The 15,835-nt window shown below is 42.3% G+C and overlaps 2 protein-coding genes across 2 annotated transcripts in view; one reads left to right on the top strand and one right to left on the bottom strand.

The window, feature by feature from the left end:
• Positions 1–660: 660 nt before the first annotated feature.
• On the top strand, positions 661–11,177 carry FAM237A (family with sequence similarity 237 member A; the record flags this gene model as incomplete). The annotated part of the gene is made up of 3 exons (XM_081850044.1): positions 661–835; positions 3,933–4,355; positions 11,032–11,177. Exons 2-3 carry the CDS (start codon positions 3,947–3,949, stop codon positions 11,175–11,177), a joined length of 555 nt encoding a protein of 184 aa, XP_081706170.1. The 5' UTR covers positions 661–835; positions 3,933–3,946.
• Positions 11,132–15,835, bottom strand: part of DYTN (dystrotelin) — a 33,183-nt gene continuing 28,479 nt past the window's right edge. Inside the window, exons 15-16 of the mRNA XM_081875160.1 lie at positions 14,997–15,151; positions 11,132–11,217 (exon numbers count right to left, since the gene is read on the bottom strand). Coding sequence (XP_081731286.1) covers positions 15,006–15,151 — 146 coding nt within the window. The 3' untranslated portion in view covers positions 11,132–11,217; positions 14,997–15,005. The remainder of the gene's footprint in view (positions 11,218–14,996; positions 15,152–15,835) is intronic.

Consider the following 15,835-nt stretch of genomic DNA (forward strand, 5'->3'; position numbering starts at 1 on the left):
AGGGAACGTTCTGCAGTATGTCAATACTGCTTTTCCTTGCGATAACGTTAAGAGAAAATGACAACAGGTCCCTTTCTGTGTTGTCAGTGACAGCACAGCAGACATCCACATGTGGTTGTTGCAGGAGAGAACAAAATGCTGTTCTTGCTGAGATAGTGGAAAGAAAGAAAGAAAGAAAGAAAGAAAGAAAGAAAGAAAGAAAGAAAGAAAGAAAACACGATCCAGTGAAAATTAAGCATTTTTTAGTTCAGTTGGTTAAAAGGGGAGAGTTATGTGCCTGTTTAAATCTCCCTCCTTGAAACCAACAGGATAGAGGGATGTTTAATTTTGGTTTAGTGTTCTAAGTGAATAGTAATTTTTGTTAAAAATTAAAGTCCCCATTAAAATTGACCAAGGAATTCGGAACCTGGGCAATTCAGGTGGTGGTTTACTGCCCCACTCTACTGCTGTCCACTCGCAGCAGCTGCTGGGAGTGGAGAAATACCAGGTGGTTGCACAGTTTCAGCCGAGTCGTTGCATTATCTCTTGAGTGAAATCGATGACAAGTTTTCTTTTAAGTGCTTGTAAAATAAACCGTAAACCGTAGGAGGGCCAGGAAACAGTCTGCTTCAGGGACTGAACCTGAAAGGGGAGGGGGGGTTTCTGCACAGAGCTTTGACGCAAGACAAATAAAAGCTATCCACTCCCACTTCTTTATAAAGGGGGGGGAGGGGGGCATAAGTCTAATACTGCCTTACAATTCTCAGGAGAGACAAAGTTGGAACAGAGGCTTCCCCTGGGTGCAATTTCAGTCTCCAGAAGAGACACCCCCCCCCCACGCACCATATTCAGGAAGGTAAGTGAATCTCTTGTAAGTCTTTTTTTTCCTCCAGAGCAGAGACTGAAAGAAAAACACAAGAGCTTGTGTGGCTTCAGCACCAAGGAGAGCTCCTAGAAGTCAGGCATGCAGGTGGCGTTTACACAGTCAGAATCTGATGCTCTTTTTAGCAACTGTAGAGTCTGCAGGCTGCTTCCAAGGTGTGCAAGAGAGCTTAGGAGCAGAGGGCCAGTGGAAATCTGACACACTTTCAAGCGAAAATCAAAACTAGTTCATGAAAGCCTATGGCATAATACATTTGTTGATCAGTAAAGTACTGGAGGACTGTTTCCAGAGGGGTAGTGTGTTGCGGCACAATCTGCTACGTTAGACAGTGATGGAGTCTGGGCTACTGGTGTCTCAAGCAGCCTTCACAGGGTATAAGAACTACTGCTAAGAAGGAACTGCGAGAGAGAGAGAGAGAGAGGACTGGGGAATGCAGGAAACAGGCAGCAAGAAATGCAAAACATACTTCACTCCTGAGCTTTAAAAGCTAAACGTCCTCTCTTAAGGTAGAGATGTTACGAGTAAGACCAGCAACAACATTTTGTAGTGTCTTCTGCTTCATCAAAGGAATGTTCCTCTTCATGGTTCCAGACAGCTCTTCCCTCCACGTAGGGCATGCCCCATCTGTTTTTCTTTTCTATAGTTCACCCTATACTCTACACCTGCTCAGTCATCATTGGGTTGTTTGGGGCAGGGGGTGGAGGTTGCCCCATTAGCTATTTTTTAAAGATTCTTTATACTTCTATAAACCCTTCGTTTCTCCCAGTCCTGTTGATACCTCTTTGTTGTTTCCTCAGTTTGCACTATGATCCTGGTGACACTCATCCCGAGTTTGATATTAGGAGAGAAAGAGGGAATTCTGCCTCTTTAACTTCCAATTTAGCAAGGACCAAATATATTTGTAAACCTGATTAGCTGAGATAGCAAAGGCAGGGTGAGCAATGGAAAAGAAAGGAGTGGCAATGAAGGGTTTTCCTATACCTAAAGTACAGCTCATAATCCATAAAGTACTTGTTCATCATATAGAGATTATGCGTAAAAAGACTGGTATGTATATACAAGGAGCATGGATCAAAGCTGAAGCGTCTCTCTTGCATTTAGAAGCAGGAATATTGTTGTCTTTATAAAAGTGAGTTGAGGCTTCTTATTGTTCCAGAAGAGGAATTCAAATACACTTATCCGTCAATATGAATGCACAAGATTTTATTCCCACCCTTCTCCCCGGTCGGACTCATGTTAAAATTTAGAAATACGGCAAGCTGTAAACTCATGAATGCATCTATTCTACATTATAAACATGTCATGATACAGCGTTTGCCAACTATAGATTCTATATTTCTTATTATAAGAGAGAGAGAGAGAAAACAAGTTTAAAAATATATATTTGAGTAATGCACAGAAATAGCTGCTGTTTATATACCTGAGTTTCAAAAGCAGTTATTACATATATTTTGATTTTATTCTAATGATCAAGGTGCAAAAACTAATAATAAATTTATTCTGAAGGACTTAGAAGGCATAGATTTGCAAAAATGAAAGCAAATCAAAAGTGTTAAAATAAAATCATAGGGTGTTATGCCTTATGCTCAGAGATCCCATAGTGAATAACTATACTGAGAGGACTGCACTCTGTTAGCAGAAACAATGCAGTTGGCGCTGTGCAGAACACAGAAATTGAAGAGGGGAAAGTGGCTTGAGACAGGAAAAAAGAGTATTCCAGCCACACAGAGCAGCACCGCTATATAGGAACAGACATGGTGCTGAATAGAGGAGCAAAAGAACAGGAAAGTTTGTGTAGGAGACAGATGTTTGGAAGGGCCCAGTGGCTCATCTAATGTGGCTGCTTGCAGGAATACAAGGTAGCTCTAAACCAGGGATGGAGATAATGGAGCTGTTCAGCTGTTGCTGAACATCTTCCCTGGCAGTTGCCCATCCTGTCTGAAGCTCCGTAAGAATTGAAGTCCAACATCTGGGTGGTCACAGGCTCCCCATCACTCATAGAAATTATTCCCGTCAGAATAGCCCCAACAGCAAAACCAAAGGGACATGCCCCAACTTTTCATGGCAGAGGAGCTTGTCACAACTTCTCATGGCTATGCAACTCTCACCTTGTTTCATGGCTGAACTGCTCTTAGGCGCCACATCCCAACACAGAATTGGGTATACTTAGCTCTGTGTCAGATTGCAGCCAAAAGAATTAACTGAAATGTACTTTGCACGTCAAAGTGCAAGTAGATATATAGGTACCGCTCCAGCGGGAAGGTAAACGGCGTTTCCGTGCTCTGCTCTGGTTTGCCAAAAGTGGCTTAGTCATGCTGGCCATATGACCCAGAAGATGTACGCCGGCTCCCTCAGCCAATAAAGTAAGATGAGCCCCGCAACCCGAGAGTCGGTCACGATTGGACCTAATGGTCAGGGGTCCCTTTACCTTTACCTTTTAAATGAGCAGCATATTTGCATCCTCAGCCCAATTATTATTATTATTATTATTTTATTTTATTATTAGTTTATATACTGCCCTATACCTGGAGGTCTTAGGGTGATTCACAGAAAAGATTACAATTTATATAATCAGAATAAAAACAACAACCCAATAACGCCCCCCCCCCCAAGAGCCACATTTTAAAAGGGTATAGGATGTCAAACAGATCAACCAAAGGCCTGGTTGAAAAGGAACTTTTTTGCCTGGCGCCTAAAGATGTGTAATGAAGGCTCCAGGAGAGCATTCCACAGATGGGGAGCCACTGTAGAGAAGGCCCATTCTCGTGTTGCCACCCTCTAGACCTCTCAAGGAGGCGGCACATGAAGGAGGGCCTCAGAAGTCGATCTCAGCATCTGGGTAGGTTCATATGGAAAGAGGTATTGCGGTCCTGACTGCAATAACAAAGGAAGTGCCAGATCATTGGTTCCTCTGCACTGAGTGCCTTTGGATTCTAGGACTTCACATAAGTCTTTCCCAGACCTATCTAGAGGAGCCAGACATTGATCTTAGAGCATATGTTCTAGCACGGAGCTATAGTACTTTCTTAAGACGGTTTGGGGATTATTATGCTATTTTTGCTCTTGACAGGTTCCAGAAAATCAATGGATTCTGGCACTACAAGAAAGCTTTTCCGCAACATGAGATTCACCCGCTTCCTTTTCATTGTGGGTTTGCTTCATGTGACGCCTTTCTTCTGCCATAGCCAGATGGACCCCATGGCTCTTGGCCGAGCTGATCCCAAATGCTGGGAATCCTCCTCAGCTGTCTTGCTGGAGATGAGGAAGCCGCCTGTTTCTGACTCTGTCAGTGGCTTTTGGGACTTTATGATCTTCCTGAAGTCATCTGAGGACTTGAAGCATGGGGCTTTGTTTTGGCACCTGGCGCAGCTCTTCTGGGATATCTACATGGACTGCGTACTCTCCAGAACCCACGGCTTAGGGAAAAGGCAGTTGGATGAAGCCCAGAGGCAAACTGCAGCTCTCCCATCTTGGCTCATATTGAGTAAGCAAGGTTAGTACTCTGCACCCAGGGGGCAGGAAGGTAGCAGCAATGTCTAGAACTTTTATCAACCCTAGTCAGACAGGTGTGCGAAGGAGGCATTTCATGGGCTTGCTCTCAATCTTTTTGTACCTGGGGGCACATTTGGAAATCCGTGGTTTTCCACGGATCTGAGGGCAATGAAACATTCACTGAGACGGCTAGAGCGCCGTTGGCGGATAACTCATTCTGAAGCTGACTGGACACGGGTTAGAGCTCAGTGTCGAGCCTACCAAGTGGCGGTAGCGACGGCGAAGAAGACTTTCTTCACCGCCTCTATTGCATCTGCAGAAAACAGGAGGAGGAGGTTCGCAATTTAGTGGAACCACCTGCTACATTGGGGCCCAGTACGGGCCACATGATCTCCTGCAATGATTTTGCTAAGCTTTTTGCAGATAAAGTCGCTCAGATTCGGGAAGAGATAGACTCCACCGTGGGAGCAGGGCTGGGGTGGGAGAGTGCTAGAGTCCTGTCTAATCAAATTGCATGGGATCAATTCCAATCTGTTACCTTCGAGGATGTAGACAGGCTGCTTGGACGAGTGAAACCAACCACCTGTCTCCTTTATCCTTGCCCATCCTTATAAAAGCTTTGCGGGGTGGTGAATGCTTCTCTCTGTGAGGGAGCCTTCCCAGACTCGCGTGAAAGAGGCGGTTATCAAACCGCTTCTTAAAAACCATCTTTAGATGCTGCCAATATGGCAACTATCGCCCAGTCTCAAATCTTCCATTCTTGGGCAAGGGGATTGAGCGAGTGGTTGCTGAACAACTCCAAGCACACCTGGAAGAAGCAGACCATTTGGATCCCTTCCAGTTGGGATTCAGGCCTCATCATGGGACTGAAACTGCCTTGGTCGCACTGGACCGTCTAGAGCAGTGTTTCCCAACCTTGTGCCTCCAGCTGTTTTTGGACTACAATTCCCACCATCCCTTGCCACTGGTCTTGCTAGTCAGGGATGATGGGAGTTGTAGTTCAAAAACAGCTGGAGGCACAAGGTTGGGAAACACTGGTCTAGAGGGGCTGGGAGCTGGGGGCACTGTTTTTTTTTTTTTTCCATATAATTTTTATTATTAAACATAAAACAAGACAAACGACAACAACAACGAAAAATAATATATATATACAGTAGTTTCACATCATTTTCATCACTGCTTTTTCTTTCGTACTTCCCTCAGCTGTCCCGTAAATCATCCGTATTCGTCACTTTCATTACGCATTCCTCAAACTTGTATTGACATTATTTATCTCTTTTCCTCCTATTCCCTTTAATCAATACTTATTACTTTTTTACAGTGCTTCTTTGAATCCCTTAAGCGTCATCTTTCCTTTACTTAAACATTCCAGATACTCTACATATTTCTCCCAGTCCCCGATGAATTTTTGGTCTCTTAAGTATCTAATCTTTCCTGTCAGTTTATCTAACTCTGCGTATTCTAACAATTTTGTTCTCCAATCCTCTATGGTCGGTATTTCCTGCTGTCTCCATCTCTGGGCCAATACCACTCTTGCGGCTGTGATTGCATATCTAAAGAATTTGCAGTCTTCCTTTTTTATTTCCTTTCCTATTAGTCCTAATAAAAAGACTTCTGGCTCCTTTCTGAACGTATACTTTAAGATCTTCTTTAACTCATTGTATATTTTCTCCCAGAAGTCTTTCACCTTCCCACAGCCCCACCACATGTGATAGAAAGTGCCCTCCTTATCCTTACACTTCCAGCATCTATTGCATGTCTTATACATCTTCGCCAATTTCACCGGTGTCATATACCATCTATAGAACATCTTCATCGTATTCTCTTTTAACGTCATACATGCAGTGAATTTTAAGCCCTCCTTCCATAATTTTTCCCATTCCTCAAATTGTATATTGTGGCCCACATCCTTTGCCCAACTAATCATTACCGACTTAACTTCTTCATCTACCAGATTCCAATCCAATAACAGTTTATACATTTTTGATAAATTTTTCGTATCATTACCTAAAACCTCGCTTTGAAATAACGATTCCTTATCCATGAAACCTCGCTCTTTACTGTCTTTCTTAAACACCTCATTCATTTGGAAATAGTGCATCCAGTCATAAACATATTCCTTCACCTGCTCATACGGTTTTATTTTCCACTTTTCCCCTTCTTTATATAACAGTTGGTCATATGTTATCCATTTACTTCCCATATTTAATCTCTTTATACTCTTTGCTTCTAAAGGTGAAAACCAGCGTGGTGTTCTAGGTTCTAATAGATTTTTATATCTATCCCAAACCTCAATTAAGGGACCTCGGAATATGTGGTTCTCAAAGCCCTTATGGACTCTCTTTTTTTCATGCCATAAATAGGCATGCCACCCAAATCTGTTGTTGAATCCCTCCAAATCCAACAGTTCGTTATTCTTCAATTTGATCCACTCTTTCGTCCAGCAAAGACATGAAGCCTCGTAATACAGTTTCAGATCTGGCAGGGCAAAACCTCCTCTTTCTTTTGAATCTGTTAGCAATTTAAATTTGATTCTCGGTTTTTTGCCCTGCCAGATGTATTTTGAGATCACTCTTCGCCACTCCTTAAAGATCTTACTTCCCTTAATTATGGGGATAGTCTGAAATAGGAACAGTATCTTTGGGAGCACGTTCATTTTGATTGTAGAGATCCTTCCCCAAAATGACAACTTCAATTTTCCCCACACCTCCAAGTCCTTTTTGATTCCCTTCCAAGCTGGTTCATAGTTGTTTTTATATAAATCTATATTTTTGGGAGTTATCCAAATACCCAGATATTTTACCTTTTTGACCACCTCTATTTGGGTTAATTGTTGCATTGCTTCTATTTGGTCTTGATCCATATTTTTTACTATTATTTTTGTTTTTTTCTTGTTGAGTTTGAAGCCTGCCAAATTTCCAAACTGTTCCATTTCCTCCAAAACTGCTTTTGTCATACTTATTGGTTCCTCAATCATTATAACCAAGTCATCTGCGAATGCTTTGGTCTTATACTCGTTCTGGCCGATTGTCACTCCCTTTATAACCTTATTTTGTCTGATCGAATTCAGAAGAACCTCTAATACCGTTATGAAAAGTAACGGCGAGAGAGGGCATCCCTGCCTCGTTCCCTTTTGTATCCTTATTCCTTCTGTAACCACATTATTTATAATCAGGTTAGCTTTCTGATCTGTGTAGATGGGAGCTGGGGGCACTGTTATACAGTGGTTCCGCTCCTTCCTCCTGGGCCGTGTTCAGAAAGTGGTGGTGGGGGGATGAGTGTTCAACCCCTGGGTTCTCACCTGTGGGCTTTCCCTCATACCAGTGGCGTAGCGTGGAGGGTGCAGGGGGGGCCGGCCGCACCGGGCGCAACATCTGGGGGTTAGGGTTAGGGTGCGCAAATCCACGGGTTAGGGGGCGCAAATCCACGGGTTAGGGGGTGCAAATTACTTGCCTTGCCCCGGGTGCTGACAACCCACGCTACACCACTGCCTCATGCTTTTCAACATCTACATGCAGCCATTGGGAGAGATCATCAGGGGGTTTGGGCTGGGTGTTCATCAGTAGGGTTTGCGGTGTTCAGGAGCCAATTTGTTCAGAAGCCAAGCCATTTGGGAACCAAGGTACCACCATTGTAGCATTAAGACAGAAGAAACACTCGGGGTGCATAGAACTACCGCCACCCCACAAAATACCCAGGTAAAGCACCTACACTTTAAAACAAATAAAACCCAGGCATTAAAAAGCCCCCAAAACTAACAAATAGGTAACCTCTCTCCAATCTAGCAACTCCCCCCAAAACCTTCAAATTAAAATAATAACATTGGGAGGGGAAAGGTGGCATGGTAAGTGCCATTGGGGGTGTCTTAGGGTGCCATGGTGCCCACGAGTGTTTTGTAGGGGACTCAAGGCCTAGGTCCCATGCAACTAGTGGCAATGTCAGAAGAGGTCCTGGCCAAAGTGAAATCCATGTGAACCAGAAACATGGCTTAAATTAGTCGTTAAATCTATTACTATAGATGGAGCACAGTTGTCACTGTAATTGAATTGTGCCCTTTGTAAAAGGTAAAGGGACCCCTGACCATTAGGTCCAGTCGTGACCGACTCTGGGGTTGCGGTGCTCATCTCACTTTATTGGCCGAGGGAGCCGGCGTTTGTCCGCAGACAGCTTCCGGGTCATGTGGCCAGCATGACTAAGCGGCTTCTGGCAAACCAGAGCAGCGCACGGAAACACCGTTTACCTTCCCGCTGGAGCAGTACCTATTTATCTACTTGCACTTTGACGTGCTTTCCAACTGCTAGGTTGGCAGGAGCAGGGACTGAGCAATGGGAGCTTACCCCGTCGTGGGGATTCAAACTGCCAACCTTCTGATTGGCAAGTCCTAGGCTCTGTGGTTTAACCCACAGTGCCACCCGTGTCCCCTTTGTATGGTGTGCCCTTTGTATGGTGGCACAATTCTAGAAATCCAGGGATTACTTCTGTCATGGTTAAACATGCTGAAAACTATGCAACCAAAGCAGGCATCAAAGGGATCTCAGTGGGGATGGAGAAATCACTTGGCTGCTCATAAGATTCACGAGGTGGGCATTAACATAGCTGAAACTCTCTTCTGAGCAAGTTCCTTCAAAGGGACTGCCTTTGCTCCCCTTTCAGTTGCTTGAACAGAGAATGTGTAGACAAAGATATGGTGCCCACATTTTACCGGACTGATAAGTATTTCTCCCCCCAAAAAAATATCTGCTAGATTTCAGTTCATATAGGATGTGTGCTTAGATTGATTAGATATTAGTTTGCAGGTTCAGATTCTGAAACCCTAGCTGGCATAAACCATCGTTCACACTGGCACCAACAATAAATTTAACTGCAATAAGAAGGGTTGAGTTAGCTCCAGGAAGTACAAGAACACATATACACAAAACTGACTCCCTACGTATTAATTATGGTTAGGAGAGAGCCAGAATCACAACAACACTATTCGTCAGTCTCAGATCTCTGTCAGTAAAATGTGAATAATGGCAGGTGTTTGAGCAAATGGGAACTGTAAAATAATGATGTTATTCAGCCTGAGTGTTAAATCATAGACTCGGTGAACTAAAATATAATCATTATTTTATTTTATTTTTTAAAAGCTGCAAACTTAACAAGGGCCATGGTTCTGCGAGCTCCTAAATGAGAAGGAAATAAATCAGGCTATCTAAATTTCAGCTGGGCTTTTGTTTCACTACGTAGTCAGTCCATGCTAATTTAACAGAAACATCCACTTCCATGATTAACTGGTGAAAAAGAAAAACCGATGGACCACACAACACAGAAAAACATATTATCTAGCATCTTATAAAAATGAAGCAAACTGCAGATTCTTAAGCATGGTAACCATTATAGCAGGAGCATCTTTATTTCATCTAAGCTTCACAATGGCTAGAGCTGTGCAAAATGTTCATTTGGATAGGTTAAGGTTGCCATATTTCAAAAAGTAAGAAACCATGACACAACGCAAGTGTTAGGAAGACCCCACAATTATTGAGCTTTTTTGTTTTTAATCTCATGCTTAGTTAGATTTGATATTTTGTCCTGATTCTTTCCTTACTCAACTGATTGATTAATTCACTGTAGCTTTAGTGGTGGTCATCTGAATGTTGTGTGCGTCAAGTTCATCCAATGCCCAAGGAAGTGTACAGGTGAGGGATAGTCGACTCCATGTTCATTTACCACGCAAATCACTTTAACATAGATTAAATACCTGTTAACACTTGTTAATTAACCTAACTTGCAGCCACAGGCATGAAATACTTAATTTAAATTAAGTGCTGTACTTCCCCACTTATCCCTGTTAAATTGCCGACAATTAATGTTAATCTCTCGTTTATATATCTCAGACACTAAATGGGAAGCCCTTGCACACTGTGTAAGTTTGCCCGTGAAGAGCAGCAGTTTCATTCACTCTGGTTTATTTTACCACATGCAACATTTGATCTCATGATCAGTGAACTATACTCAGAGTCGAGAGTGGATTTCATGCTCTTTATTCAGCTCATAGTGGTGAGGAGAAGTGGAAGTTCCCCCCAGAATGTCTGCCTTATATACATTATTTACACAATGGGCCCCACCTGATTGGCTAATTCCGGAATTCTCCTGTAGGCCAATCAGGTGGTGGATTCACTTCCACCTGGAACTGGATTGGGTGGCTCCTGCAGACCAATCATACTGCTGCATTGTTCTAGGACCAATCAGACTGCTGCATTTTGGATCCTATTCAACTCAGTACATAACAGTGAGGATGATTTGAAGTATGTCCGTTGGGAGGGATTAAGCATCACACTCCTCTGATTGTCCCATAAGTGCAAGCATTTTGACTCGCCAGACACAATGTTCCCCAGTCCACCCCCTGCACTCTGTTCCAAGGTTTCGCCCAAACTTCCCTACCCCCAAACCAATTTTGGGGAGCTCAGGGAAGCATCACAGCATAAGTAGAAGTCCTTGTGCACAGTGTCCGCCGGCAGAACTCATTCGGCGATTCCCACGGTCTTCTTATAAATTAGCTATCATATCAAATAAGGTATATTTCTAAACCATGGAATGAAATTAAACATGAAATGACATGATAACGTCAGGAAAAGTACCATTTCCCAGGTGCATCAGAAATACATGTTTATGTTGCTTTCCCTCCCAACATCTAGGCATCTTTTCACAAATTCAGATGACTCCTCTATGGAAAAAGAAAGAACTGAAAGAAAACTTAATAAGAATCCATGTGCACAAGAGCAGGTCTGCTTCACTCGGAAGAATTACTGGACATTTAACAATGAAGGCGAAACTCTTCTAGAGTTGTACAGTTGCGTTCTTCATCCGTCCCTCTTTTCTCCCTTTAAACAAATACTGTTACCGTTTCGGTTTTTGCCTTTAATTGCATTTGAAGTTGTTTCTCGTGGAAAAAGACTGCCTGTACACTATACATACAATCTAGCAAAAACCCGTTGTACATTTACATCCCATTAAAATGATTAGGAGTTCTTTGCAACTGACTCCCATTTCATTCCTTTCAATGGTACTTGGTTGAAACTAACTTTTCCCGAACAATGTTTTCTTTGTTAAAGTGGAGGTTGCTGCTTTTTTAAAATTTTGATTTCATTATGAAGCCCGGGAATTCTGTTTCTTTAATAAGTTTGTAAGTAGCTAGCCAACGTATTGGTTCTGCATGTATAACTTCCATGAGATTGGGGGGGGGTGGCAATAGAAAGGGGCGTTTGCACTGGCATCCCAATACAGAAAAGAAGAGAACACAATCCTTTTCATCCTCAGGTGCTGGCTGGTACAATTAAAGTCATGCCATTGGGTGCTTCTCCCACATGCATGCTGACAAATCAACTGCACAGAAGTAAAAATAAAAATCACTTGTATATCAGAATGCATAAGACAGAGGTCTCTCTAAGGGAGAAGAGCCCCAGTCAGATAAATCATGCACAACTTTCAGCCAAAGTCTAGTTCTGCAACAGTAAACTGTGACCTTGCCTGGATGTGTGCATGTATGTGCTTAATTAAAAAAACCACAAACTACAGTGGTGCCTCGCAAGACGAAAATAATTCGTTCCGCGAGTCTCTTCGCCTAGCGGTTTTTTCGTCTTGCGAAGCATGGCCATTAGCGGCTTAGTGGCTTAGCGCTATTAGCGGCTTAGTGGCTTAGCGGCTATTAGCGGCTTAGCGGCTTAGAAAAAGGAAAAAAAGGGGGAGAAACTCGCAAGATTCGCAAGACGTTTTCGTCTTGCGAAGCAAGCCCATAGGGAAATTCGTCTTGCAAAGCGCCTCGAAAAACGGAAAACCCTTTCGTCTAGCGAGTTTTTTGTCTTGCGAGGCATTCGTCTTGCGGGGCACCACTGTACTGTGTTCCTTGTGTCACACTTTGTGGTTTCACACTGAATTTATTGATTGAAACAAAACCCAAGGGACAGCCACACCCACAGTAATGTAATCTTGAAAGGCCTAGAGACCACCATTATTTGCCACAAGCCATTTGGTAATCTTTAAGGAGTCGGCATTTCTGTGAAGCATTGTTGGCAGGGACATCCCGAAGGCCTTTAAGGAGGTATTCTTATATGCAACTGCCGCAGCTCAGACTTTGGTGGCAAAGGGGTGGAAGGAACAAGAAGCCTCGACAATAACGGACTGACATTACAAGCTACAAAAATTTGCTGAAATGGCGCAGTTAACAAATACTCTGAGAGGCAATTCAAAGCAAAAAAATTATTATTGGAAAAAGTGTTAAATCATATTGGAATGTGTGGACATGAGATTGTAAACAAGCTGATAATTTGTTTGGAAAAATTTTTTTTTTTAATGATGTAAATGGGAGAGGGGGACGTGAGGGAGTCCAAAGAAGTGAAGAATTGTTGTTATAAAAGTAAGATTGTTTTATGTGTGCATTTATATCTTAAAAAAAAACCTTAATAAATATTTATAAAAAAAAAAAATCAAAGCAAAAAAATTATGGAAAAGTGAGATAGATATAAAACATATGTTCAAAAACACAGTAAAGATTTGCTATCTATGCTAGCATTTGATTGACGTTGGAGTGAGACTGAGTTGAGAAATAAGACTAAGAGCACATATTGATATAGGAATGTATTAGATAATATGTAAAGAAATATACAATAATAAGAGTACATTCATTTGTAAAAAAGGAATATACAACGCGAAAGACAGGAAGTCTAGTGTGTTGGTATGTATATGATTTCTGGAAAAATATGTTTGTATTTTCTTTGTTCTTTCTTTCTTTTTTTGTTTCATTTTCTTTCTAACGTATATAAAAATTGTATATAATTTTTTATATACATGTTGGAAATTATAGTAAGTCCTGTAATGTAATATGACAATGTTTACCGATGTAATATAAGAATGTTAATAAATAAATAAAATGCAAGGTAATCTTTAAGGAGTCAAAGGACTCTTTGATGTTTTGAACCCAAAGCTGCTCTTGAGGGAAGGACCCAAAATACAAGGAAGAAGATTCCGAATAAACACCAGGAAGAACTTTCTGACAGTAAGAGCTGTTTGACAGGGGAACAAAGGTGATGGGCTCTCCTTCCTTGGAGGTTCTTAAATGAGAGGCCTTGTTTTCTTTAGCTCTTATTCCTGCTTTGCAGGGCCTTGGGACTCTTTGGGTCCCTTCCAACGCTAGGATTCTATGAAAATATTCATTTATCCTTTGAAGCCTGAGTGGAGGGAGGTGGAGGCCGCAGGGGTGGTGGCATAATCGTGATGACACTTTTGCCTCAGGCGGCGAAACAGGATGCACCAACTCTGGTCCCACCTCCCAGTTTAAGGACTTGTCTTGGGAATGATTTTGTTGTTTAGTTGTTTAGTCCGACTCTTTGTGACCCCCTGGACCAGAGCACGCCAGGCACTCCTGCCTTCCACTGCCTCCTGCAGTTTGCTCAAACTCATGCTGGTAGCTTCGAGAACACTGTCCAACCATCTCGTTCTCTGTCGTCCCCTTCTCCTTGTGCCCTCCATCTTTCCCAACATAAGGGTCTTTTCCAGGGAGTCTTCTCTTCTCATGAGGTGGCCAAAGTATTGGAGCCTCAGCTTCAGGATCTGTCCTTCCAGTGAGCACTCAGGGCTGATTTCCTTAGGAATGGATAGGTTTGTTCTTCTTGCAGTCCATGGGACTCTCAAGAGTCTCCTCCAGCACCATAATTCAAAAGCATCCATTCTTCAGTGATCAGCCTTCTTTATGGTCCAGCTCTCACTTCCATACACCACTACTAGGAAAACCATAGCTTTTACTATATGGACCTTTGTTGGCAAGGTGATGTCTCTGCTTTTTAAGATGCTGTCTAGGTTTGTCATTGCTTTTCTCCCAAGAAGCAGGTGATGGAGCTTTAGATATGACAGATCTATAGCCTCTCCCAGTCCACCCTGATCTACACCATCCTTTTTTGTCCTTCTTATCCCTGGAAAACTGAGGACAGTTCAGTAAAGGTGGCAGAACTTATCACCACCACACTGGGGGACCTACTGACTAGGGAAAGGGAGGTCTGCCCTATCTAATGATCTTCCAGACACCCTTCCTGGAAGCTTAGGGGCTCTCCCTTAAAATGGGTTACAGTCTGAGTATATTCATTGATGGTATTTGTACATGCAAGTATTGAGCACGTCTTGAGAATCTTAGAACATAAAAAAGTAACAGTATCAATAATAAACACACAGACCAATCATTCCTTGTTTGCAAAAATCATCCTTACTATATTACCTAATATATATATATATTACATAAAGATCTGGCCACTGTTAACCACATTTAGGAAAAGATTGAAGGATGTGCTTCTGTCACTGAAATCGTTGGGATGATGTAAAAGTGCTCAGCTGATTGGACTTAACCTAAAGATATTGTTTCTTGAAAACTCATGTGACAGGAGACAGGAACCTTGAAAAAAATGTTAACATCAATCTATGATGGTTTAATATGCCATTGCAATATTAATATTAAAATTAGAATACAAAACCACAGAGAAAAACTACTGTACAGAAGTTTTGAATGTAGCATGGCATGAAAAACTTCTGTTCCAGAATATAACCATGCCAGCTAACGCTAAATGAATTTCTGGACACTTTTGGAGAATTAGTATTATGTAGCTGTCTTTTTTACCTTAGGCAATCAAGCAGTGATGGAGGCAGGAGAACCAATATCAGCATAACCATATTTCCTAGTTGGCAAAGTTACTTGGCTGAAAAGATCAGAGAAAGACTTGCAAACATTCTTAGCTGTTAAGAACAATCCTTCCTTAAGAACAGAGAGCTGACCTGGAAAAGAGAGAGAGAGCGCAGAAATAATATGTGGCTCCAATGCACATTTTAACAAACAAAACAAATCCTTGCCTTATCAAGCAGAGCAAGGAATTTTCAGTTCCCATGTAAGACTGAGATTTCATAATTATTGTATTGGTTATAAATTTCATTTATGAATACAGTAGCTTCCTGTGCAGTACTGTGAAGCAATCACACACTATAGAATAAAAACATATTCAAACAACTGCATATATAAAATCAATTAGAAACCGTGATTTAGTGCCAACGAGCAAATGGATCTCAGTGTCTGGGCTGAACGATGGTGTTTTGCAACTTTGACCTGTTGCAGGACCGTAGCCAGACCTTAGCAGAGCATACGCAGAGTTCCAGAAAGCAATCAGTTGCAGGCAGGATGGATGAAGCAGGAACAAGACGCTGCTATTAGTAATTTGGTTACTTATAAAGATAAAGGGACCCCTGACCATTAGGTCCAGTCGTGACCGACTCTGGGGTTGTGGTGCTCATCTCGCTTTATTGGCTGAGGGAGCCGGTGTACAGCTTCTGGGTCATGTGGCCAGCATGACTAAGCCGCTTCTGGCGAACCAGAGCAGCACACGGAAACGCCATTTACCTTCTCACCGGAGCAGTACCTATTTATCTACTTGCACTTTGACGTGCTTTCGAACTGCTCGGTTGGCA

This window comes from Podarcis erhardii (assembly GCF_964252035.2).
Source record: "Podarcis erhardii genome assembly, chromosome: 1".
In the NCBI taxonomy this organism is placed as follows: domain Eukaryota; kingdom Metazoa; phylum Chordata; class Lepidosauria; order Squamata; family Lacertidae; genus Podarcis; species Podarcis erhardii.